Consider the following 26,849-nt stretch of genomic DNA (forward strand, 5'->3'; position numbering starts at 1 on the left):
CATTAGGACGTCGAACAAAAGTTTATTATCAGTGGAAAGACAAGTGACAAACAAGTGGGCCTGTGTCGGTGACGGCACCTCACGCGAGATATCGTATCCAGAACTTCCTTGTCTGGCTCACCTGCGTGGAGGCCCCCCACAGCATACAGTCTGAGTATAGACAATAATAATGCCAGTGAATGGAGAGAGAAACACGAAAATAATCAAACATCCACAGGTAGTTGAGGTTTGATCATTTTTTTCGTCAATGTCTACGATCAGGCTAAACGTTTTGTGTCACGCTTGACTGAAAGTTCAGTTTTATTTATTTCCTAAACCCTTTTAACCTTTTTTTTTTTTTTTTTTTTTTTTGCCTCCACTCGTGACTCCACTTCCTGCAGTAAAGGGTTCTCTGTGCTGATTGCTTATGGGCCAATCAGCAAGCATATGGCTTGGGCAACAATGACAGATGAATGTAACATGTTGTGCCTGACGAGGATTAACACTTTTTCAACTCGGTATTGGAACAGAAACAGAGGATGTAGAGAGGGATACAAACACATTGACGGGTAATAAAGGGTCTTGCCTTTGCGATGGTTTTGCTAGCTAGATTGTGCCTTACCTATTGGCCAGCGAGGTACAGTAAATCCATTAACCTAGAGGGCCAGCTGTCTACTGAGCATGCTATAAAACAGGATCCATAAAATGTTTACATTAGGTTGCTATCAGTCTACGTAATCAGTGAGTGCTACTTGAGTGTGTGTCTATTTGTGACATCCACCCCCTCCATCCGTCTTTCTGTCCTTTTTTTTTGTCCTTTCTGCACCTCCCATCAGGTTAGAGCATGTGCTGATCCGAGCTCAGCAACTTATCGGTTGGTAATGTAATGCCATCCTCGGTTGATCCGCAAATCAGAAAAAGTTGGGACAGAAGTGTTTTTTTTTCGATCTACTGTCGAAACAATATGAATTCCTGTTTTGTAAATACTGTAACGACCCTGTATGGCTGCGCTCCTGAAGAAAAGAACAAAACGTATTCACACTTGAACTACTTTGTAACTTGTCTTCAATCCCTGAACATTTGCAAATACATGCTCTTTGTAAAATATAGGCTATTGCAGTAATCTGAATAAAAAGAAATAAATTAATCTTAAAAACGAAAACTCGGTGAAATGTTGCGGTGAACCATGAAATGTGGTATGTTATTGTTGTCTGTGTAATAAAAGTCAAAAGTAAATAGCAATTATTGTTTGCAATACTGTTGCAACAGTTTCTGATTTGGGTTTTGTGTACGATGGTTCAAGGTTACGTCCGTCCGTAAAATCTATTCAGCCAGCTGTGTACCATTTGGGGTATTTTTTTTCATCAGTACCCCTTTAAATCCAATGCTTTATGTCCAAATGGCAGGACCTGCGGCATGTGGGACCCCTCAGCCTGGACCTGAGAATGCATGTGCTCAGCATTTGTGCCTTCTCTATCTCCCTGACATTCCTGCTCCTATTTCTCGTCTTCCCTTTGATATTTCACACCTCCCCATCTGGCATTTCTGGTGTGTGTACATGTGTGGGAGTGTGTCTTGAGCCTGTATGCATGGATGTATGTCACAGTGCGCTGAGGTCGTGGCAGGAGCGAGACTTCTGGCGAAGGATCTTGCTGCCTCGGTGGCGGCTCATCTCTCGGTAGCGTCCCCTGTCACGCTCTCGTCCGTAGGAGCGTGGCACCAGCCCTGCCAGAAAGCGCTTGGCCCGACTGGTCAGACTTTCCCTGCGGCCTGAACTGGGGTCACCGTCAGCCCAGTTGGGGCCAACACAGTCGCCCCTTGCAGCTCGTACGGCCGCCTCAAGCAGCTCATTGGTGCCGTGTTCCAGGGAGGCCGAGAGCTCCAGGTAGTGGCAGTCGAACATCATGGCGCTGGATTGGGCCTCTGGTGCAAAAAGAGGAGAAAGTGACCTTTAAAAGCATTCACATGTTGGCTGATAATGATTACAGAAACTCATGCAAGATGCAGCGTATCTCACAAATAATCGCCAATCTCTCAAAAGCTCAGCAAATCTGACAAAAATGCCAACACAGGAAAAACAAGGGAAATAGCTGTGCAATATTGGAAAGCTCTCCGTCTCTATCCTGGCGGCGAATGTACACTGGAAAGTGAGTTTCTTTTAATCTCCAAGACAATGGCCCCACAGTTAAAGGTAGCTCAGTTTGCATTGTGCACCTGTTAGCCTGTGAGCTTGCTGGCGGCGAGTGCCCCACGACGACTCGGTGGGATGTATTCCAGTCATCGGAGGCTTTTATCGGGTATACTTTTGGGGCTCAGACATGTAGGGATGTGTAGGCACATGCGAGACGGACATATTTGATTGACAGTTTAGGAACGTTTTGCAGCCCCCTGCCCTGTGCAGTGGACACGCCCACAGCATCTAAGAGCTGAGAGAATGTCTCAATTTCTGACCATTTTGACGCCTAATTTCATATACTTGGCAAAATTTGTATACATTCCAATTTGGCATTCTTGTGAACAACACTTCTTTATTATTCTTTATCACATATTTTTTTAAAAATTGCTTTAATACAAATATGACACAGAGGCACACACTAATTGATTATTGTAATTTTGCGGCTTGCTGATGAAGTACTGACTCCACCGTGGAAAATTCAATCCATGACCCTAGTCGTTATGGTAATGAAATCCTTCCTCGCCATTGGCTCAGCAGTATATGGGGCAGGGATAACAGTCACTGACGCGCATGACACAGGGCCATCCCTGCAAAACAGAGTAATTGCAGCATCACAAAAAAAAAAATACATTGTGTAAAGTGTTTTCTAATTCTTGCTCATTGGTGTATTTTGATGGAAACTTGTCAGTCAAATGAATCTTTATTGTCATGGTGTTTGAAAAAGAGTACAAACAAAACAAAACACTGTATGTCCTGGTCAAAAAACAACAAAAACAACATGGAGGCTTCTATTCTGATTATAATTGTTTAGGAATAGGAATAAACAGACTCAATCCGAATGGAATTTCATTTAGTTTCACAGGGGTGAAATATTCCTGTTGCCAAACAGATCAGAATTAATTTTCACCATGTAAACCATCATTTGAAATAGAGCCGGGAAAAGCTGCCAACGCATGATCCCTCCCGAAGTAAATGCGGGGTGATGTCATCGTTTGCGCACTGTGTAAATATGGCGGCCGCTGACAGACTACAAACTACTTACAAGTTGTTTTTGTCAAGCGTGTTGAAAGCAAACATATTAAAACAATGCCAAGTACTGTGCTAGACGACAGACCTCAATCTTGATGAATGACAAGACGTTAACGGCGAAGTGTGCATGTCACATGGCTGTTCCGATTAAATGTAGTGCACATCATGTACTGTATATGCAGGAACTCGATCGCAATCGGTGACGCCACATGCAAACAGTTGACCAGAGATCTTCAATCAGAATGACATAAAATTCTCCATGTAAACTCAGCTACAGAGATGTTAACACATTTGGGAAGTGTTTTAAATTGAAAAAAAAGAAGACAAAAAAAACTATAATATGGTTTCTTGAACATTCCTGTTTTTAACCAATATATAATATTTTGATCAAATAATTGCACAAGTAGAGGTCCTAGTCACTGCAAACATAGAAAGTCTTGAAGTTGATTTGCAAGTTATGCAGTGATTCTATTTTTCACAAACAGTTAAGCGCTGTCTGTATTTTTAGCATTCCCATTTAATGCGTACAATTCTGCAATCGTACATTTTTACGATACATATGTTAACTCTGGACACTCTCAGGTGAATATTAAACTGGATGAGGACGTGCAGGACAAATTCTCCAAGGAGAAGATGATTTCGAACATCTGATGTTGCTCTCCTGCATAAAGAGGTGGTTGAGTGAGTCAATGTCTCAATCCAAATCATCTTGGATACAATGAAGAGCATAGGTACTGTACATGCATTGTTCACCATTAAAATGTCATCTTAATCAGACCATTGAACTTTTCTTTTTTTTTTTGCTCCTTTTTCCCTGTATACTTTTATACAGCTTTTGCCTTCGCTCATCTCTGGTTAGAGCACTTCCAATACGTGCGGTGAGCAGCTGGTGTGCCATTAGCGCACATGAAAATTCTTTTAAGGCTGATTATTACAATTATTATTTTTTTTTTGTGGGCCAACCTCAGTCAATTGCTTCAAATTACAGTTCTGTAATGTATTTGCAGGAGAAAGGTCACATTTTGTGTCTGGATTGGTGAGTCCTTTCTCCCTTAATCCCATGTATTAATCTTGAGAGATGATTTCAAATGCTCACAGAAAGCCCCTATCAGCACCAATAAAATGGTTGGCAATGCAGACGATTTTGACCCCAAAAAAAACCCTAAAAATAAAAAACAGTAATTAAAATCGGTATTTGCATTTTTCAACTACCTAATTTATGTCCAGATTACAAAGTACCAAAAAATATATAATAATAATAATCCATCCATCCGTTTTCTGTACCGCTTTATCCTCACAAGAGTCACGAGCGTGCTGGAGCCTATCCCAGCTATCTTCGGGCGAGAGGCGGGGTACACCCTGAGCTGGTCGCCAGCCAATCGCAGGGCACAGAGAAACAAACAGCCATTCGCGCTCACATTCACACCTATGGGCAATTTAGAGTTTCCAATCAACCTAGCATGCATGTTTTTGGGATGTGGGAAGAAACCGCAGTACCCGGAGAAAACCCACGCAGGCATGGGGAGAACATGCAAACTCCACACAGGCGGGACCGGGATTTGAACCCCGGTCCTCAGAACTGTGAGGCAGATGTGCTAACCAGTTGTCCACCGTGCCGTCGATAATAATAATAATGTTTACTAAATTCCAATATCAAACCAAACACAAATAAAGAACAAGACTTAATCCGGGTTTAATAATCCAGCATCACAGCAGCTGTCGGACCTCGGCACCGTCACTTAATACGAGGAAAGAACATCCTAAACCACATTGGCAGGGTTATCTTAGTACCTGCAACAGCTGATTGAACTGAATTGAGTCTTATATATTGTTGATAACAGTGTTTGGGAAACGCTGTTGGAGATTGAGTGAATAGAGGGGAGGGAGGTGCAAAATAGTGGTTAGTTAAATAGCATAGTAGGGGGGTTGCAAAGGAGAAAAAGCAAGGAATCAAAAAGAGGAAGCACAAGGCCAAAAGGAGATAAAACTGTGGGAGGAGAAGCCACAAGTGAAGAGAAGGGGACGAAGTGAAGGATGACTGGAAGACGGATAAAGGGCCTGATGTGTTTTGGCATTGTGTGAAGAAAAAAAATGTCGTGAAAAAAGATGTTTGTATCTCAAGAAAGAAAGAAAGAAGAGCTGACAATATAAGAGGGAGGCTCTAAAGTTAGAGGTTGTGCAAATTGGAATATGACCAAAATTTTTGCAAAAAACCCTAAAGTCATCATCGTCATGCTTAACCTAAAAAAACCCAGTGACCATCTGAAGGATTAACTCCAGAAACAGTGTTTGTGTGTGTGTGTGCGCATCTGAGAGAGACAGAGAGTGAGAGAGAGAGAGAGAGAGAGAGAAAGAGAGAAATAGACAGACAGACAGAGAGACGGGGAGAGAGAAAGAGAGAGAGAGAGACAGAGAGAGAGAGACAGAGAGAGAGAGAGAGAGAAACATCTGCAATTTACCGCAAGGTGTTTTCTCAATTTAGAAGTGGGCTGAAATATCCCATGTTTGGGCAGTAATAATTTAAGACTACGCCGCATGACAAAGCTGTGAAGTAAACACTCATGCCAGTGTAAAGAATTTATAATCAGAGTAATATGCTCTGACCTCTTTATTCTGGCCAGAACCCGAGATGCAGCATTCTGAAAGAGCTGCAGCTGTTTAATGCTCTTTTTAGGGAGTCCAGTCAGAAGACCATTACAATAGTCAAGTCTACTTGAGATAAAAGCATGGATGAGCTTCTCCTGGTCTGCTTGACACATGCAAGCCTTCACCCTGGATATGTTCTTCAGATGGGAGACGGCAGTTTTAGTAATTGATTTGATATGACTGTTGAAGTCAGGTTGGAATCTATAAGAACACCAAGGTTTCGGACTTGGTCTTTGGTTTTTAAAGAGAGTGACTCCAGGTATTTACTCACAGAAATCCTCTTTTCGTTATTACCAAAAACAATTATCTCAGTTTTATTGTGGTTTTAATTGAAGAAATTTGGCTCATCCAGTTATTTATCTGTTTTAGACAGGGACACAACACCTCAGTTGAACTGTAGTCATCTGGAGACACTGCTAGATATAACTGTGTCATCTGCCTAGCTATTATAGTCAACATTAAAGTTCTAAAGAATTTGACCCAAGGGTAGCATATACAGCCTGAACAGGAAGGGTCCAAGAACTGACTCTTGAGGGACCCCATACGTCATTGCCATTCGATGAGATTGGACACTTCCTTCTTCTTTTCCTTTCGGCTTGTCCCGTTAGGGGTCGCCACAATGTGTCATCCTTTTCCATGTAAGCCTATCTCCTGCATCCTCCTCTCTTACACCAACTGCCCTCATGTCTTCCCTCACTACATCTATCAACCTTCTCTTTGCTCATCCTCTAGCTTTCTTGCCTGGCAGCTCCATCCTCATCACCCTTATACCAATATACTCACTCTCTCTCTCCTCTGCACATGTCCAAATCATTGAAGTCTGCTCTCTCTAACTTTGTCTCCAGAACGTCTAACGTCCCTGTGTCCCACTATGTTTGTTCATCCTACAACCATTACAGATTTTCTTTCAAGAGGGGTTTTTGGGACAGCGTCTTATCAAGATTGATTGATGTGATTTCTCCAAGTCATTTTTATGATTTTATTTCCATCATAATCATCAATCTTGAAAATTTTCCCCCAGCCATTTCACCCCTATTGGATACGGCAAGTTAATACTTAATAAGGGGGGCAGAAATGAAATGGCCACTTAGTTTCCAAAAGAGGAATACAATTGCATTACGCTCAGACCGCTGACTTAAGTGTTGAAGACTGAGATTAAATAAAAGTTACTGGTTGATTTCATTAGTCACCAGCTGACTTCTTTATTGTTCCATTTCAAAATGAGAACTCCATTAAGGACATCTCAGACGCACACTTTTATCTTTTATACCATCATTTAATTTAGACAAATGGTAGGAGGTAATTATAATAGACTGACACAGGGGGGATAATGACGGATAGGACAGAGTTTTTTTTTTGGCAGTAACTGTGGCCGGGAAGGAATGTGTTTTTATATATATATATATATATATATGAACTTTAATACCACTATCTCCTGTAACACAAACCAATGTGCACTGCTGTTGATGTGGAAAAAAACAAAGCATTTAGGCGCCTGCACGTGGAGAGATATCATGCTATAAACCATGATTGGATAATGGCTTTTAGTGGGAGGGGTGGGTTTGTGTGCAGGTGGACATGAGAGCTTCCATTTGCCGTACCTACCCTCAGCACTGATTTCACGAGAGCGAACAAGGTCGCTCTTGTTGCCCACCAGGATGATTGGCGTGTGAGCCTGCGACTCCCTGAGGAGAAGACGGAGCTGTGCGGTGCGATGGAAACTTCGCCTGTCAGTCACGGAGAAGACCAGGATACACACATCACACTGTAGAGTGGAGAGGTCCTGCGAATACGCACCTGTGCATTAATAAAACAGCATAACAGCAGGAAAGATTGGCATTACATCCTGTTACATGCATGAAGCTAATATCCAGTGGCAGATGGATGAGGGTGGAATATTACTTGGCTCAAATGCATAGCACAACATCTCGTGGAATCAATCAACATAAGTGGCAAAGAGTCCTTGACTAAGTTTCCTTGCTCTGTTGGAACTTGTCCACTGAAAGGTAATAGGTGTGTGGTGCTGCTGTCTTATGACATGAGGCAGAGGAAGCTATGTTATACTTGACTTCATGCATGTCACGCTTCACTTTGAATCTCCTGGCCCTTTTAGCACTGACCGCTAACATCGCGATGGGGCTTACTAATCACAGAGGTTCAATTAGCCAGAGTGGCTTGAGCAGAAACTCTCACTTGGGCTTGCTCAGGACCATTTTTCTTGCTTTCTGGCCCTGAATCGATCAACTACTGAATATAGGCTTATATTACGCCTTTGTTAAATGGGTCATGTTTTTGTTTGTGTCTTGGAGCAGGAACACCAAGGTCCTCAGAGGGTCATCAACACCAGCGGAGTACAGACGTACCGATTTCTAACATCTTAACTGATTTTTAAACTGATTCTTAACACGTGCCACCATGCCGCCATACTTGTGTGTGTGTGTGTGTGCGTGTGTGTGTGTGTGTGTGCGTCCGGCTCTTATAGCATACTCCCATAAAGCAGGGGCCGTACCAATTCCTGAGTACAGTGGTGCCTTACAAGTTTCTCGAGACACGAGCTGTCACTTGACCAATTTTTTTTTGAGATACAAGTAAAATTTTAGATACGAGTCCGCTTCAGACCCCCACCGCTAGATGGCAGAAGAACACTTCACAACCTTCAGCCACCATCAATTCACATTGGTTTCCTTATCGTGGAAGGTCAATATTGGGCGGTGGTAGTAATCTCCTATTAAGATGGTTTGCCAACTTCCAAGACCCCAAAGAAGAATAAAAAGGAAGGACAATACATTAGTAACAGTCATGTTTTGTGCGTCACTGATTGTGTAGTGGTACACTCGCCTGATTTTGGTGTGGGCAGTGTGGGGTCAGTTCCCACTCAGTGTGAATGTGAGAGTGAATGGTCACCCTGTCTATATGTGCCCCGCGACCAGTTCAGGGTGTAGTCCGCCTATTGCACGAAGTCAGCTGGGATAAGCTCCAGCACCCCGTGACTCTAACCAGGTGTTGAAAGTGGATGGATGGATGCATGTTTTGTGCTCGTATTTTTGGTACAGGTTATGTGGAGTTTGTGGAGTCACCTGTGTGGAGTTTGCATGTTCTCATTATGCCTGCGTGGGTTTTCCGTACACCGGTTTCCTCCCATATCCCAAAAACATACATGGTCGGTTAACTGAAGACTCTAAATTGCGCGCAGGTATAAACGTGAGTGGGAGTGGTTGTTTGATTATGTGTGCCCTGCCCTGATCTCCTCTTTATTTTGGTGTCTTTTCATAAATAGCGGGCATTACATGACTCATTCTTACATTCTCTGCCGAGTTCGACAGGCAGGGAATATGAGAGCAAGCCAGGAAATGCAATAAGAATTTACGGAGCTAGGACCACTATTTCTCTTTCTCAGAAGGGAAAATCAATCAATTCTCAAAGCATCTCCACCAGCAGAGCTTCTCCACACTGCAACTAGCTAAATCTACAGTTGGTCGATGCAAACAAATTTCTTCCCCTTGATAGAAACCTGAGAGCAGACTCCATAATGTAACACCAGGGAGAAAAACAATCATGTCATAGTCTAGTTTAAAATTATTATTCGAACATAAACACTTTCATAACTTGAATGGTACAAAAGGGGCAGACTCACATAGAAAGACACATAACCAAAAAAAAACATTCAAAAATGATTTCCATCATGAATGTTTGGGCAGATGTTGGCCAAGGCTAAACAATTCAAATTTGGGTCATAACCTAATTTTACACCTTCACAGAGACTCATCCATCTGTTTCCCACACTTGCTCTCATTAGGGTCACAGGAGAGCTGGAGCCATTGGCGGTCCTGGCTTGAATGCCGACCTGTGTGAGACCCCCCTTTGTGTATTGAAGGGGAAAAAAATTATAGAAGGAAAAATCACAAATAAATCCCAAATCTTAATAAAAGTAAAATTAACACTTATTATGTTATTTGTTTGCTCACACCCAACTACTAAATACAGTTTTGTCAAAATTGATTGACTAGTTTTTTCTTAATGCTTCTAACAAATCCAAACAAATAATGTAACATCCTTGGCAGAGAAAATAGTATCTTCCTGGTAGCTTTGGACTGCATCTTGACTGTACTGTATATGTGTGTAAGAGTGTGACTACCCTTGCCCTACATCAAGTCCCCAATGTAAATTCCTGTCTCAAGAGAGCTCCCAACGCCTGAAAAATTCACCATCTCCCAAATGGCCAAGTAGTATCAGAGCAGACCCTGGAGCAGAATATTTGTAGGGAGTGTCTTGGCAATCTGTTTGATGGAGCACAAGAAAGGACAAGAGGAGCAAACGGGAGGAGGCCACCACTGGCCACCTGTCACTGTCTCAATGAGGGAAGAAGAATGAAAACAAGCTAGGCGAAAGGCATCGCACGGAGATGCATGCAAAGGTGTACAAACACAAAGAGGGAGTCTGATGTAGTGCTCCATAGGAAACCAAGTAAATGCAATCATAGGCAGTAACTCAGGACCGTGCCAACCCTTGGAAATTTTTTCTCTTCATAAAGCAGCTTCTCTCTGTTCACCAAGAGCAGACCATCTGTCATTACACATTCGTTAGAACCAACTCACAAACAGGGGGGGAAAAAAACAAACAAACATAACAAAAAAAAAAAAAAATGCACCAGTGCGACATTAATAAGCACAACAAAAATACAGTATTCTGCCAAGGAGATTTTATTTTCCTGGATCACACAGTAAATGTATTTTTTGAACACTTTTCTTTATTTATCTCAGATAAACTATATGTTAGAGGTGGGTATGTACGAATTAGAAGTGGGATGGTACAGGTAACCTACAGTGCCTCCTGTTCCTCGGTTTTCGGGCCATGGTTCGGTGCATTTTAGTTACATGTGTGCATAAAGAGAACCTTTTTTTTTGGTCTCTCAAAATTATCTCTTAATTTTGCTTATCAAGAAAAACTGTATTTTGTAGTGTACGCTATTGAATAATATAATTGTGAGTTATTGAAACAACTCTTTCAAATCAATTCCATTGTATACATGTGACAATACAATGGTATAAAATATGTATAACAAATTAAAACATGCAGAAATGTAAACAAAACACTACTCGTGTAAACAGTTAGATTAAGTAATCCAACGGTACACCATGTGCAGAATTATTAGGCAAGTATCGTCATTTCTCGTGTATCATGCACATTACCCCCCCCCCCCCCCCAAAAAAAAGTCAATAGTGGGCATTATACATAGGTATAGGGGAAATTGAAAAAAACCTTCACATTTCATAAATATATGCCGTCATCTAGAAGTCATGAAAAAGCTGTACACTTTCATTCCAATATGCCATCACCACCAAGAGGTTATGAGAAAGGTGTAGCCTACACTTTCTTTAGGCAAAGTGGGCCAAAAAAATAGATTTTATTGACTCTAAAAAGGCAAAAATTATCAAGTCTCTCAGAGGGATGCAGGACTTTTGAAATATCTAAGATATTGCAGCCTGAACCATCAAATGTTTTGTTATGAATAGTCAACAGGGTCACTAGAAACCTGTTGAGAGAAAAACATTAGCTGCCAAGCATTTGAGAAGAATCAAGCAAGCGTGTGAACCAACAAAGATATTTTGCACGTGCAATAAAAACAAGCTGTGGTTTACTGCCAAACTTTAACAACGTCGCCAGGCTAAAGAGGACGCCTATCGAAGTGGAGATAGAGCCCTGTATAGGTTTACTGCTAACCTAAATCAGGCTGGAGTGGATTACAATCGCTAACCAACTACAAGCAGAGAACAATAAAGGACTAGCTGACGATTTGAACACCTTCTCCTGCAGATTTGAAAATGACACTTTCACACCCCGCACCCACCCAGCCGCACCACCAACCACCATCACACCTCTGTCTCCCCCTTCTGGGTTGACCATACACGAACAGGATGTGAGACGTATCTTCAAACAACAAAAGAACAACAAAGCGGCGGGCCCAGACCTTGTGTCCCCATCATGCCTCAAAGTCTGCGCAGACCATCTTGCTCCAGTTTCAACAGTGATCATCAAGAGATCTCTGGAATTGTGTGAAGTACCATCCTGTTTCAAACGCTCCATCATCATCCCAGTCTCCAAGAAACCTGCAATCTTGGGTATGAATGACTACAGGCCTGTTGCCCTGACATCTGTGGTCATGAAGTCCTTTGAACAGCTTGTGCTGGACCATCTCAAGAGCGTCACAGGTCCCCTGCTGGAACCCCTGCAGTTTGCCTACCGAGCAAACAGGTCTGTGAATGATGCAGTCAACATGGGACTGCACTTCATCCTAGAACACCTCGACGGCGCGGGGACCTACACGAGGATCCTGTTCATGGACATCAGTGCTGCGTTCAACACCATCATCTCCAAACTCCTCTCCTCCAAGCTTCTCCAGCTCAGCTTCTCCAGCTCAGTGTCTCGCCTGCCATCTGCCAGTAGATTTTTAGCTTCCTGATGGGCAGGACACAGCAGGGGGACACCACCTTATCCACAAGTATGTGTCCTCTCTCCGCTGCTCTTCTCTCTCTACATAAACGACTGCACCGCAACGCACCCAGCAGTCAAACTCCTGAAGTTTGCAGAAAACACCACAGTTATCATCAAAGACTGTGACAAGTCTGCATATCGACAGGAAATGTAGCGGCTGGAGCTGTGGTGCGCCCGACACAACCTGGAACACGTTCAAGACTGTAGAGATGATCGTGGACTTCAGGAGGCATCCTTCGCCACACCTGCCCCTCACGTTGTCTCGCTGCCCTGTGTCAACCGTCGAGACCTTCAAGTTCCTGGGAATTACAGTCTCTCAGGACCTTAAGAGGGAGACCAACATCAACTCCATCCTCAAAAAGGCCCAGCACAGGATGTTCTTCCTGCGACTTCTGAGGAATATATAAATGCATTGATGGATAAAAACATGCTAATGCTTTTAGCCATAACTATATTGTTATTATATTTGTCTAAAAAAAAATCCTCTCATTCTGGCATTTAGCAAATAGAAATAATTTTGGTAATCCTAATTGACCTAAAACAAGCAAAGTTTAGTCTGATTTCATGTCACAGTCAGGAAAAAAAAAAGATTGTCTTTTTATACAGTCAATGACTGTATCTGCTGTTCCTGCTGTACGCGCCTCTTAGGGGCAGTGTGGTGCGATGCATGCATTGAGCTACTCATTTACTGTTTGATAATAAGAGTAGATGAAGAAAGTTGCAAAATAACATTAATAAACTCGTTTCTCACAGATTAGGAAGAATATATGCCCGTGACTACTGTTATATTACCTGTTTGTATGTGTTACTACGGTGTTTTTGTGTAAATATTCGTTATTTGAATGTAAATCCTTCCTGTGACCAAATGTTAATATTTGCGTCAATAGGGTTTTCCATTGACTGTTAGCATTAAGATGGCCATTTCTAAAACAACGTGTGTCTTGGATTTAAATATTAAATGAGGGTAATTATTTTTCGGCAAACTTTTTCGGTGATTACGAAATTTGTACTGGCCCAAGCGAGCCGGTGTCTATACGTAGGTGGGGGCACGACACAAGCGGCCTCGTCGCACCGGACCACCGTTAATGTCAGGGAGGGAAGCCATCACTACAATGTGACCCGTGACAAAAAATGAATTTGACCACCTTGTACTATTATGTGTTCATCCAAATTAGGATTATTCCATTGGGGTAGGAGTTAGACTGAGATTGAAGTTTCTTATTGAATTGATTTTACTTTTTTAGGTTTGTGGCAAATGTTTGGTAAAAAGCCCTTTACAGTTCAACTGACCTGCACGACACTCGGAGTGCCCATAAACCTAAACCTACTGTAATTGTATTGTTAAAAATGTAGTTATCCTTTTAAGGTTGTGTAGTATCATCGATCTAAGAGCATCAGTATCCTGATTTTGAATTGATTGATGTCTTCATTGAATATTCCATCTAATGTTTCATATTGAACCATAATTCTTACACATTCCCAATATATTCTGAGCTAAAAGTTCACAGTCAAAGTAGCGATACCCGATTTGTATGCAAACCTACGTTTACATATATGGCTGGACTAAATTACTTTTATGAATTAATAATAATATTTTGATGGAAATTGTTGCTATGGGCTATGTCCTGGAAATGATCATTGACACTGAACCATATTTTAAAAAATAATGCGTCAAATTATCACCAGTATCCAATACATAGAGTGCAGTTGTTTATTTGAAAATATAGTTGAATAGGATCTTTGAAATGCACTCATTGCAGGACAGGGCACAATTGTGTCAATACACATACTATAGCTGCAGTTAGCTAGACAAATTGATGGTGTTGATATTATGGATAAAAAAATATTTTTGTTGTTGCTGATATTGTGGAGAAATTGTACTGGGCTTCCAATACAATGATAAATGTTGTTTTTGTAATGACAGGCTCACAGTGAAGTCAGACAGGCCAATCAGTCGAAAACGGTTCAAAGAATGGGTCTGTTTCTGCTGCAGACATAGATGAGAAAACATTAACTAGGATTTATTTCAAATCTATTTATATTCTATTAGTCTGGCAATCTTTAAAAAAATCTTGGTCATATTCTGTACTCGATATCCAGATAGATGTCAAGGCTGACATCAATGATGTCATTGTGGAAAAAGCCAGCCTCTTTTTAAACATTAAACTAGAGGTTACTCGAATGTGTACATTTTTATAAGCTTGAAGGAAGACGCTCTTGTGACTGCTGCACTGCAGTGGATTCCAAGTTCCAAGAAGACTGTCAAATATGGGAGAATTATTTTGATACCAATCAGGGACAAATACAGGCTGTCTTCCTTTTCCATCGAGAACAATAAACCGATCCACCCCCAAGTCACCAAAAACCCACAATCCAACACAGTGACGCACAAACTTGAATTGAGGAAAATGAATGATCAGACATCATTTGCATTGCACATAACTCCTCCACTACACTATTATTCAGCTAATTTTAGAGTTTGTATGTGCACGTTTGTGTGCATTACACAACGTTATCCGTCTCCAAAACACAGAAGCGAAACCGATGCTACATACTGACTCCCAAGTAATTTATGAAACACAACAAGTAAACGTAAGGTTTTTACATGGAGACGGAAGGTCAGTTGCCTACGAGACATTCTGATGACGTGGCTACCATTTCACTTCTTCAAACAAAATTAAGAACATGCACTTTGCATTTGCTGGCCTCCTTGAAACCTGCTCTATGTGTCTGTCTGAGTGCTTTTCGAAATAAAAAGTCGAAAGCGGGTAGATCCCCAAAAAAAGTTATGACTATGATAAATAAGGTGATTGAGTTTTACAGTGGACGGGGGTGGGGGAACAGCGGGAAGAGAAATAAGGAGTGAGAAGAAGCTCAACTGTGAGGAAACACAGACGAGGCCGTTGCTCTATTCACATAGCTGAGATCTCATCATAGGATGACAATGCTTGGAGTGGATTGAATGCTGAGTTAATATCTTCTTCTTTTTCGCTGCCTTGTTTACTGCTGCAGAGAAAACACCCCCTTAGGGAATATAATACTAGAGGCCATCTGGCTCGCAGTGACGCATAACCTGCCCCCCCCCCCCCCCCCTCCATCTGGTTGCAGTATTAGTAAATCCCTACCACATTCAGAAATGATGAGTGACCAACTTTGTTGTGGTAGGAGGTAAAAGGTTATTTCATACCCATCCATCCATCCATCGATTTTCCATACAGCATGTCTTCATTAGGGTCACAGGTGAGCTTGAACCTGTCCCACCGGACTTTGGCCAAGGGGCAGGGTTTACCCTGGACTGGCTGTCAGCCATTCACAGGGCACATATAGACAAACAACTATTCACACTTTTTTTTTGAATGTGGGAGGAAGTCAGAGTAGCTGGAGACAAAAACATGCAAAGCGCGGGTAGAACATGGAAACACCACTCAGAGGTTAGAAACCAAAACCTCTCGATTATTAATCGTAAATCACTACACACTGCGCTGCCCTTCAGGATAAAGTGAAACATTAAAGCTTGAAAAAAAAAGTAAAATCTTTTGATCTGCAGTATTGGGTTAAATCTAATTTAAACCCAGTGGGAGGTATTACGATTTTGGCAGTTACGTATTCACATTTTTTTAGGCATTGAGATTTGGGTGGGGGGGGGGGGGGGAACTGAAACGGTACATGCCTTGTGTAAATCTCCCAAATATCCCAACCCAAATAGCCACCGGCATTAAACAAATACCATCGTCTCTTCACTCGTTTTCATCTCTAATATAATACAAAAGTCTTTGTGACAAGTACAACACGAAAAATGGTTGGTTGTTTGAAATACAGGAAACAAAGTATGTTTTCATTACCCTTGCCAAACTCCAATGCCCTCATTAAACAAAAATATTATTTTTCTAATTAACAAAACAAAACAAGGTACATTTCAGCAGAGACTAATTAAACACATCTTCGTTGAGAGCTGAGAGTTGATATTCCAACTGAGATTTCTATATTTTGATCTTCTTGGCATATACAGAAGACACGAGTAGAAGGATTCAACCTCCCAGTGGAAAGTAAAACTAAGTGATGAAGTGTAATAGTTTCTATTGATTAGGGCGAGAAACTGGGAAGTGTAAATAGTCTAGAACAAGTCTCCCAAGACTGGAAGATAACAAATTATGAAAAAGAAAATCATGTATGAAGACTGAGCTTGCTCAACGTTTAAAACCCACAGCTGTTCCATGCCCTGGTGGTAAAACAATGTTTAGTTTCCCCCCCCCAAGTGACAAAAATGTACTCAAGCAGCAGTCAACTTCTTTCAAATTCTGACCGTTTTCCCTTTAATTGGCGTCAACATAATGAACAATCTGGTCCTTAAGGGTTGAAACAAATGACTCTTCTCACTCTTTGCTGCAAATCAGCATCACTGTCCTACATTTCTCAGGCTGTACCTTTTGCTTGGCATGAATACATGTTAGAATTTGAATCCATCGAATAATACTGGAAAATTCTGAAAGATGAGGTTGAAATAACTGGAGTACTATAAATACTATATTAAATGCAAATGAGTGACAAACGTGTGATTAACACAGGAAAGGACCCTTCTGGTCCACAGTGACCTAAATTTTTCTCATGGTCCTTTAACCAACTGACTGCGAATGTTCTCTTTTCAAAGACCGACATCACATAAGTAAAGTTAATCTACATGCAGAGGATATTATTGGCCAGCTGGGTCAAGGCCAAGCCTCGGTGATTCTATTTTAGGATTATGGATGACTTATTTAAACTGTTCCAGCCTTGTGACATCAACAACACCCTACCGTCAGGCTGACCTCCATTCGTGTGTACACTGATGTCTTTTGCACGTGTAAAAGACAGTGTCGCTCATACGTGCACACACCGTCTGTTGGCACAGCACTGTTAAGTATTTAGTTGCGTTAGCTCAGTCACTACGGTTGTAATCTTGATGACTACAGTGCAGCCCTTCGTGTGTCAATCAGCACAACTCCAAAAAAAAAAAGCACTTGAAGGAACAATCACTGAAGGAGAATGTGACAACTTTCCAATTCTGTTCGCAGTTTGCATGGCAAGAATAGCTGCTACTCACACACTGGAAGCAGTCAAGAGTTGGTGCCGAGCATGATTTTATGCATGATTGAGTCAGCTCAGTATAAACATAAGCAAAAAAAAAAAAGTGTGAGTATGTGTAGCTGGATGTTGCTATGGTGACTTTAGTATAGGTTGGGGTATCCCACGGACCACACATGGAGCTCGCCAAACCCTGGCACTCGGGACTTGGAGGCATCACGGTCGAGGCCACGTCGTTTGTCATAGAGACGTGCAGTCTCTGCCTGCGCACACCCCACAGTTTGTCACATGGGATTATACTCGTATATGCTGTTTATCCAAAAAAAGGAAAAAATATGGGCATGCATTGGTGGATTATTTAGGACGCCATCCAGTCCCCTCACCACCCTCCCCAACTGATGACGGCTCTGGAGTTTGTCCACGTGTCCTGCTGGCCCACGTCCGTTGCTTCAGCCTTAATACCTTCGCCTTGTATTAACACGCACAGGGAAGAAAACAACGATGTAATCAACACTCAGTGAGTTTTAACATAAAAAAAAAAAAAAAAGGCAAGCGGAATGGAGATGTAAAGCAGCAAGAGTGGATTCAGATAGGACAGCAACAACAAAAAGTCAAAATTAATTAGAGAGAAGAGAGACAAGAAGGCAATGCTCAAAGGCGAATTGAGCGTGCTTTCACTGGAGATCCCAAAGTTGAGCATGAATAATTTCAAATCAAAGGGGGGGAGCCCCTGAAGGCCAATGTGGACATCTGGACTAGGATACATCCGGACTGATCCACACCACTGGCCAATTAGATTATAAATAGGCATTCATGACTTCATGCTTTTGATTGAGCCAGTGGATGCTGATCCATATCATTCATAAACAGCGGATAAATGAACAATAATAAATATTAATAATTATAAATAAATTGCATTGCATGATGTCCTGAGGATAAGATACAGCTCAATTCAGGATTATTTACAATATATAAGTAACGGGTTATTCAAGTTACAATGTAAAAGCGCTAACTAAAATGAGTTCATATTAGCTCACTTTAATTTCTGTTTTCTACAGTAACGTTCGCCTTGTTAGCGAACTTTATACACACTGTCATTCATCTTAATTAATTCATTAATTAAAACACAGAATGAACTAACTCCAAATTCAGAACTGGCCAATAAAAACAGAAAAATATTGTACTTCATATTTTCCTGGAGGGTGCATTTGAGATTAGCCTCTGAAGTTCGTAATAGTGAAAAAATTAAGTGAAAGAGATAATGATTTTAGTCAATTCTTTTCCAGAATGAGAGCGGTGAAAGAGGAGGATGCTATTCCTGTGGCACAGCCCCGAAGTAGGCATCAGGTGCAGGTGGAGATGGGCCTGGCGCAAGTTGGACGCCAAAACAAAAAAAAGCAAAGAAATGAGGCAAATTTCATTTGAATCTTAAATTTGTACATAAACATGTACTTGACTGGTGTAAATACGTTTTTCTGCGTGAAGATTTTTTATTTTATTTTTTGCCTTATTGTACTCTTTAGACTCTTCCAGATTGCTTAATTTATGTTCAAATAAAAGACAAAAGGCTTTTTTTGGTCACCTTTTTCATGCCTTTGGTGGTTGCATGTCTGATCTTTGCCTCTTTTATTTATCTTTTATTTTCCTTTCTTATTGGGTACTCTTTCCTCCATTCTCTTGCTTCCTACATACCCTCCACTCTCTCACGGGACCTCTGAGTACTCAATCCATAAAATTTGTGCACGACGAACATCAGGGCTGCTATGTGCATTGGACTGTGGTACTAGTATCTTGTGAGTGAGTGTGGGCCCACATTTCTTTGTTTATTTGGTACTTGGTTTTCAATGCCATAATCACAGTTGACCATTTACTGTTTTGTAAGCCGTAACTTTATTAATTTTGTGAATTGGGTGTATTAAGAATAGATTTTTTTTGTCTTAATTGTACAACGGATCCTACGTTTTGAACCTATAGTCTCCATTGTTTTTCCTATATACTGTGGCATTATACATATTAGTTTCTTACTTATTCATACATATCCCCAGTTAAAATTAACCGTTAAAAGTTTATCGATTCAGGTAACAGCGCCACCTAGTTAAAGCAGAGCCCAGGCCGCGCCCAAAGTGGGAGGGTGCTCCACACGCTATCGAACAACGTACGCTAAAGCCAGCAGACATTCCAACAGTTTCTTCCCTCTTGCAATTCACTTCGTAAACATTTGATTTCCATTTCCATTGTGACATGCCGCCAATTTGCACATCTCTGTTGGGACTCTTCTACATTATTACTGTACTCACTGTTGTAGGCCCGTCACTCTGCATTATTTGCATATCTGTTGTTGATTGCTAGTGGCCACTATGTGCTCGAGAACTCTCTGCACCATTTGCACAATTATCACACTATTAGTCACTTTAAATTGATCGATGACTGCATTATTTTCACAATTGTCATTTCATCATTATTACCACATTACTGGTACGCTTTCATTGCTCAATGACTCTCCGTAATTGTGTTTCTATGTCCTAAATGAATATTTTGTCATAGCGGCTGTTTGTTGTCATAGGAGTGGCTCCAGCTAGCAGAGACAAATTCCTTGCGTGGTTTAACATACTTGTCCAATAAAGACGATTCTGATTCTGCATTCTTTTTTTCTAAATGTAAATTTTTTATTTTTTTTATACTAATCTTTAAACACGTCTTTTAATATTGCCATTTCTTGTCATTGCTCACATAAAAATTTATCAAAAAACTAGACTAACTCAAAATTATTTATATTTTTGCACTTAACTGCATTTCTTAGATGTAAACCCTTGCACACCACATCCAACACGTTGAATTCAGAATTTAGCACATGGATAAGTCACAAACACGCTCCTACAATGAATACCATGGAATGCGTATATTTACTGCACTTAAATACCTTGCGTGTACTGTATCTTGAATGGTCGATTACTGTGCATATAGTGGATGCAAATGAGCAGTTTTTGAGATAAAAGATCCCAAAGGGAAGGACTCAATGTATTGAGGTAAAGCGCCTGGCGCGTTAAGATGAAAACTGACTCACCTGTTTCCAATTGTCAAAAATGATGACTTTACTGTCCTCGTCGTCAACTGTGACTGTACACTCGTAGCCCTCACCTGCAAGCAAGTATTCAAACAAGTACAGTAAATATTCAGTCAGTGTGTATGTCAGTATGGAAAATAACATGCAGCAAAACAAAAATATGAGTGCAGGATAAAGGCAGCTGAACTTGATTGAAATGTCAACTGCCTCACCTGCTGACTACAACAAATACAGGAAGTCCTCGACCTACAACGTTTTGACTTTACGACGCCCGTGCCTCGTCCGCCATTTTGTCCCCAGCACCATAGTGTTTCTGCTTAGCTAATGCATAGTGCTTGTCTCTGTCTTTGCCTTTTTCGCCCTCGTTTTTTCACATGGCCCCAAAGAAGAAAGCTGGGTCTTCTAGCGATGCTGGTCCAGCCAAAAGAGAAGCAATTACCATGGAAACGAAGCCTAACATCATAAAAAGATCGGAGAAAGGAGAGACACCGACAAACATCGGTAAAGACTTAGGCTTCAGTCGGTCAAGCGTGGCGACCATTATTAAGGACAAAGCCCGTATTTTAGCGCATGTGAAGGGTTTCGCCCCCATGAGGGGATAGGGGCGATCACGAAGCAACGTTCTTCGATCCTTGCCGAGATGGAAAGATTACGTACGCGGAAATTCGGGTTACGTCGACAGCGTAGGAACGGAACCCGTTCGTAAATCGAGAACTTCCCGCATTTTTCAGGCTGCATTGCCATTTCAGAAAAAGCCAATCTAAGTCATAAGAAATTTGCTTCACTGTCTAATCCAAACATGTTTTTTTAATGGCCTTTTATATATGGCAGTGAGCGGGTGTGGTGATGGTATGAATGCAGCTGGAGAGTGTCTGTTATCAAGAGAGTTTGTCACATTGGCCAGATTTAAAATAATATATATATATATCAGTATGTGAGAATTTCTTATACTGGGTGGGGTGGGGTATGGTATGGTATGTTGGTGGGTGCTGGGCGATCCTTTGCCAGATATTCATCTTTTTTCAATTTTAGGACTGACTTTGTTCTTTGGGAAATCTGTAATCATCATAATATTACAGCTATTTTGACAAATTGATTTAAAGACTGTATAAGAGCTTCTGTTATTATCCATCAACCCATTTCCCTTACCGTTTATCCTCACTAGGGTCGCGGGTGTGCTAGAGCCTATCCCAGCTGACTATGGGCGAGAGGCGGGGCACACCCTGAACTGGTCACCAGCATGCTTTTGGGATGTGGAGGAAAATGGAGTACCCGGAGAAAACCCACGCAGGCACAGGGAGAACATGCAAACCCCACACAGGCGGGGCGGGGCCGGGATTTGAACCCTGGTGCTCAGAACTGTGAGGCAGATGAACTAACCAGACAGCCAGCAACCTCCGTTATTATAGCTTTGACAGTATCATGTTAATGCCCAACCCACTGGAAGGACGAAAAAGGATGACATGATGACATATTTTAAAGTTCCAACTCCTGGTGTTAACCAGTGCTGTCTTGAACTGGTAATTACTCATTCAGGACATGCTTTAATTGCCATAAAGTGCTTATCCACTCATTAATCTGACATGAAGGTGCACCAATGATCACAAAGTGCCAATTAAGCACAAGCTGCTTCTTCTTTATCATACTGGATGTAGAGAGTAGGTCTAAACACTCCAACACACATTTGCAGGAGGAAAGTCAAATCAATAACCAGTGCGCATCGATGAAGCAGACATTTCTGTCCATTTATCAAGCATAAAGTAACCAAGTGGTGCACAGTGATAAATGCTTTGTGCTGTGAGTCTGAGCACTGTGCAAAGATGGTAGATGCCCCTCGGCGACAGTGATGGAAGGATTCAATAAATGGGTGGTTGAGGACTGATTATTAACATTGCATTTTGACAGACAGTTCTATTGACTAAACAAGGTCACGTGATGAGGAGGGGATTTCAGCATGTTCACCACAGTGTAAATTGACCGTACTCACAGTTTTTTTTTTTTTTTTAGTCAAATAAGACGGTTCATATAGTAATTACCTGAGTTTAGATGAGTGGTGGGGAAATTACAATATCTAACCTGGAGCATTAGTTCACCAGTTGCGGTATCTACAGTATGCAGTTTGTCTTTCAGTACGTTTCCTGGAGAGGGCCAATATACAGTAGTTGGAGTTTGAAGGTTTTAAACCAGACCACTAAATTATTAGCTGATGTCTCTAAACATGGAAAACATTTAAATACAGATTCATTGTCAGTTTCTGAGGATAAAAGAATTCAATGATTGAATTGAATTCCCAAAAACCTGCAATTTCTTGGCAAACACAATTCAAGCTGTGACTGATGGGAGATACATTCCATGTATGCAAACTCAGCAACACATGTATGAGCAATTACCACATGCTTGGGTCTCAGAGTCTACAGACAGGGATCTGTCCGACTGGCCGGCCAGTGACAAGGCCAGTGAAGACTTGCCCACGCCATTCTGTCCCAGTAGCACAATCTTCAGTGCCCCTCCATGACTGTGGTAGGTTGACTGGGGTGCTGACGTTTGACTGAACGATTCATCACGAGGCAATGTGTCACTGATAGGCAACGTGGCAGGTTCCTCCAATCCCGGGATCCAATCACAGTCCTCGGATACAGCCTCTTCTCTCCGCAGCTGGTGCTTGACGGGAAGGGGTGTGCTTCCGCGTCGGAGGGGGGGTGCCGTGGTGAGAAACATACTGTACTACACAGGTTTAGGGGAAAAAAATAAAGCATGTCAGAGGCAGTGCTCACTTTCATTTACAGATCTACGTGTGACACTGAAATGTTATCTCTCGAGTGGGGGAAGGGATTTTTATTGTATGTACTATATTGCTCTATGTAAAATCCCAAAGTAGGTTAATGATGAATGTCGGCGAGGGTGAAAGAATGGCTGGAAGTGTGTTGGACATTGTGCATCATCAGTAGCTGCTGAAAGAATGTTTGAAGGTATGAGGACGTTAAACGGCAGCAGGTTGATAAGGAGAGGGGCAATCAAGACAAGAAACAAGTGCTGAAGAGGGCACAAAGAACAAAACACAAAGGCGGGATAGAAAAATAAGGACGTAATAACGATGTACGTAACGATGGGTTAAGCTCGACTCTATTGTACAGAGAGAATGAACAAAATCGAAACATCATGTCGTAATGCCAAGATTAAAAGGTGAAAAAGGTTTAAAACTAAAACAAAACAACAACAACACACTTCTGTAGTCCAAAATTATACCTTGACTGAGAAAATGCAAATATAAAAGCATGTGTTGCAGTTGCAGCAGGTCAGGTAAAGGAGACGCTCATCAATATTGACACAAAAATCAATGTTTGTCTTACAGAGGCCCACACTTGCATTTGCATTTGCATTTGCACTTGCAACAAATATTTGCCTATAGGGCAAAGCCAAGTGCAATAGTGACACTTCGATTAGAGGGAATGGAACATAATGGAATTGATTCCTTTCACTTATACACTAACAATAGTGAATCAACACCTCCCCTCACAAAGTGTGAACAAACATAGCGTATCAAGAATGAACTGCTTTTATTAACTGCACAACTTCTATTTTTGTATACTACTGCATCTTAAAGCATTGGGAAACACATATTGACACATTTAATTATGTGTATTGATGTATAAAGTGATGTGTAATGTTAAGTAATTAAGGACGTGTTGATGGCGTAATATGTGTGAGGGCAGGCATGTGCATGGACATTTTTGGAGGCAGGTGCTCAAGCTCCAAAAAAGGCAAGCATCACCAAAGTATTCATTCTACGAAGAAAAAAGAACAGTAGTATGTTTTACTTCTGTATTTATTTCTGTTAACACAATCAACACAGTCACTAAAACAACTATTAACAAAGGAGGTGAAGGGAAGCTATAGTAGATATTAAAAGTCTTCACACCCCTGTTTAAATGGTGTTATACACCGTTTGTTGTAGACAAAAATGAGACCAAGATCATTTTAAAACTGTTTTTTCACTATAGTTAACCGATAACCATCACACCTCAATTGAAAAAAAAAATTATGACATGACTGTGATAACAAGTGCACAAATCCTCTTGTAAATGGGGATAGGGCTGTGTTCAGAATTATGCAATCACATTTAAACTCATGTTCATTGGGAGTCAGCACACACCTGCCACCATTCGAAGTGCCTCTGAATAAGCCCAAATAAATCAAGGTAAAAGCATATGTGCAATTGTCTCAAGGACTCAAATACATACCCCTCAAATGTCGAAACACTTTAGGTGGAATTGATGACAGAGTTTTTTTTTTTTTTTTTAGTATATTTGAATGAAGAAAAAAAATGGCTGCAGCAAAAAGGGCACTTTCTTCATCCCGGGCAAAAAGTCAGATGCTTGAGCACCACTTGGGGTCTTTGTGTGCACGTGCCTGCATAAGGTCAAACTGTATACAGTAGTAGGTATAGCATAGTAAAGGAATTTTCAGTGAAAAGCATAGAAGACTATTGCAGTCTAGCATAATCGTATAATTTTTTAAAAATATATAAAATAGCAATAGCATATGAATGTATGGTAATATGAATTACGCAGGGTTACTTTACCTTCATGGTAATGTTAACTAGTAAACTATAGTATCGTTTTAGTGTACCACATGATACTATACTAGTCTGTATTATGCAAGTATATTTGCACAGTAGTAGTATTTATTTTGCCACGCAGAGGCTTAGTTCAGCTAGCTCACTTAGGTTAATTGAAAGGGCTAATCAATTAAGCATGGCCTCCATTGTCAGCAGGCTCAGGGGAGCCATACGTGCACGCTGAGGTAACCCTGACAGCAGGCTGTGCCAGTTGTCAGGGGTTAATCTGCTTCTCTCTGCACGCTGGAGAAAAACTAGGGCAAACAACAGTGCACGATGCAAATTTAATTCTCCAGCCAATGTTTGTGTGCTGCTGCTGCTGCTGCTGCTGCTGTTGCACAGACAGAATAAGGCGTAAGGCAGCTCTGGAGTTTCTTAAAGGCGATGGAACGCTGAATAAATTAACATGCGTTATCTTTATTCATTTGGATTGATCAAAGCAAAACAGTTGACAGTTGTCACGCCACTGCTGAGTACTTTTGTAAACATGCACATGAGTGAACCTGGAGATGCACACAATAAATTGTAGTTTAGCACACAAAGACAGACACAAGTAGGTGTGCAATATACATATTTACATACACACACACACATTTTTATTTTTTTTTGTTGTTTTTTTTTTTTAGAGTATGTTTCTGTTTGTGCGTGCGACTAGGTGGAAAATAAAAGGTGTCGCCTTACCTGGTCAGCCATGGTTTGCAAGAATGATCTCTGGAGGGAACAAGGGCTGTAGTTTCCACCTCGCGTGTAGTGGCCGGTTCAAGTCATCTGCGCTTAAATGCAGTGCCGGTATCACAAGCACTTCGGCGTCAGCACGCGGGGCGATAACAAGCTGCTCCGCGTTTCCTTTATCATCATCTGCCTTTCTTCTGACTACCGCACGTAGAATCCGGTGGTTGGAAGGAGAGGCGCGGCGCGTGGAGAGAGACGTGGAAAGGAAAGGATGGAGGAGGCTGCAGGACCGACAGCACCTGCTTCTCCGTGTGGAATAAGATGATGGAGGTGAGAGAAAGCCATCAGCAATCCATCACATCTCTTACTAGTTTACCTTTTTGAACGTGAAGCAACGAGCGAATACCTCCCCACCTCTAGTAATACTCCACCTGGCCCCCGCCCCCCGCCGCTCTCTCTCTCTCTCTCGCTCTCTCTCTCTCTCTCTCTCTCTCTCTCTCTCTCTCTCTCTCTCTCTCTCTCCCCGTTTTGCTCCCAGGCAAAAAAAAAGAAAAAGAAAAAAAGAAGACCAGCAGAGGGAGCCAAAGTGATGTACCATCAGTGAAGGTTATAATAGTTTCTTCATTTGAATGAGGTCAACTTTGCACCTCAAACATGAAGAGAAGCAGGCTCCGTTCACACTGCGGGTCAGTTCCGATTTTTTTATTTTTTTATTTTTAATTTTTTGCCAATATGTGTCATGTATTTGATATTTTGTTCCATGTCAATGTGAACAGTTCGATTCCGATTTATTTATTTGTTTTAATTCCACAAAGGCCGTATGTGGATATAAAACCGATACGTACCCGGTGCAACTGCAGTCTGGACGGAAAAGCAATTTTTTTTGTACTCCGAAAGACTACATAAAAAGGTCAGATTCAACAGAAAATCTGAATTGGGCATCATGCCCTGCAGTGTGAATGTAGCCATATTGACCTTTTAATAATGTTTGTGAAGTTGTAGGTACCAGGATTCTTCCGGGTGGCGTAGTGTGGTTGTGCCGTTGACCCGCACTGATGACTAAAACGTGTTGTCAGTGGTGGAAATTGTGCGACAGCACAGGGCGGCACTAT

The 26,849-nt window shown here is 41.4% G+C and overlaps 1 protein-coding gene across 2 annotated transcripts; it reads right to left on the reverse strand.

Annotated features, from left to right (window-relative positions):
* On the reverse strand, positions 1-26,179 carry rem2 (RAS (RAD and GEM)-like GTP binding 2). 2 transcript variants are annotated; one of them, XM_061798084.1, is made up of 6 exons: positions 26,114-26,179; positions 25,747-26,039; positions 22,838-23,171; positions 20,448-20,521; positions 7,436-7,613; positions 1-1,902 (listed from the first exon to the last, which is right to left on the reverse strand). In XM_061798084.1, exons 2-6 carry the CDS (start codon positions 25,756-25,758, stop codon positions 1,580-1,582), a joined length of 921 nt encoding a protein of 306 aa, XP_061654068.1. In that variant the 5' UTR covers positions 25,759-26,039; positions 26,114-26,179; the 3' UTR covers positions 1-1,579. The 2 variants fall into 2 exon arrangements, with proteins under 2 accessions (XP_061654068.1, XP_061654066.1); XM_061798082.1 differs by having other exon boundaries at positions 25,747-26,165.
* Positions 26,180-26,849: the final 670 nt, after the last annotated feature.

The sequence above is a fragment of the Phyllopteryx taeniolatus genome, chromosome 14, assembly GCF_024500385.1.
Source record: "Phyllopteryx taeniolatus isolate TA_2022b chromosome 14, UOR_Ptae_1.2, whole genome shotgun sequence".
Classification (NCBI taxonomy): domain Eukaryota; kingdom Metazoa; phylum Chordata; class Actinopteri; order Syngnathiformes; family Syngnathidae; genus Phyllopteryx; species Phyllopteryx taeniolatus.

Coding starts and splice junctions, on each gene's coding strand:
- rem2 (XM_061798084.1), bottom strand. Junction 7,614..20,447: donor TTTTTGACAATTGGAAACAG/GTGAGTCAGTTT, acceptor GCGTATTCGCAG/GACCTCTCCACTCTACAGTG. Junction 1,903..7,435: donor TCGTGAAATCAGTGCTGAGG/GTAGGTACGGCA, acceptor TTTTTGCACCAG/AGGCCCAATCCAGCGCCATG.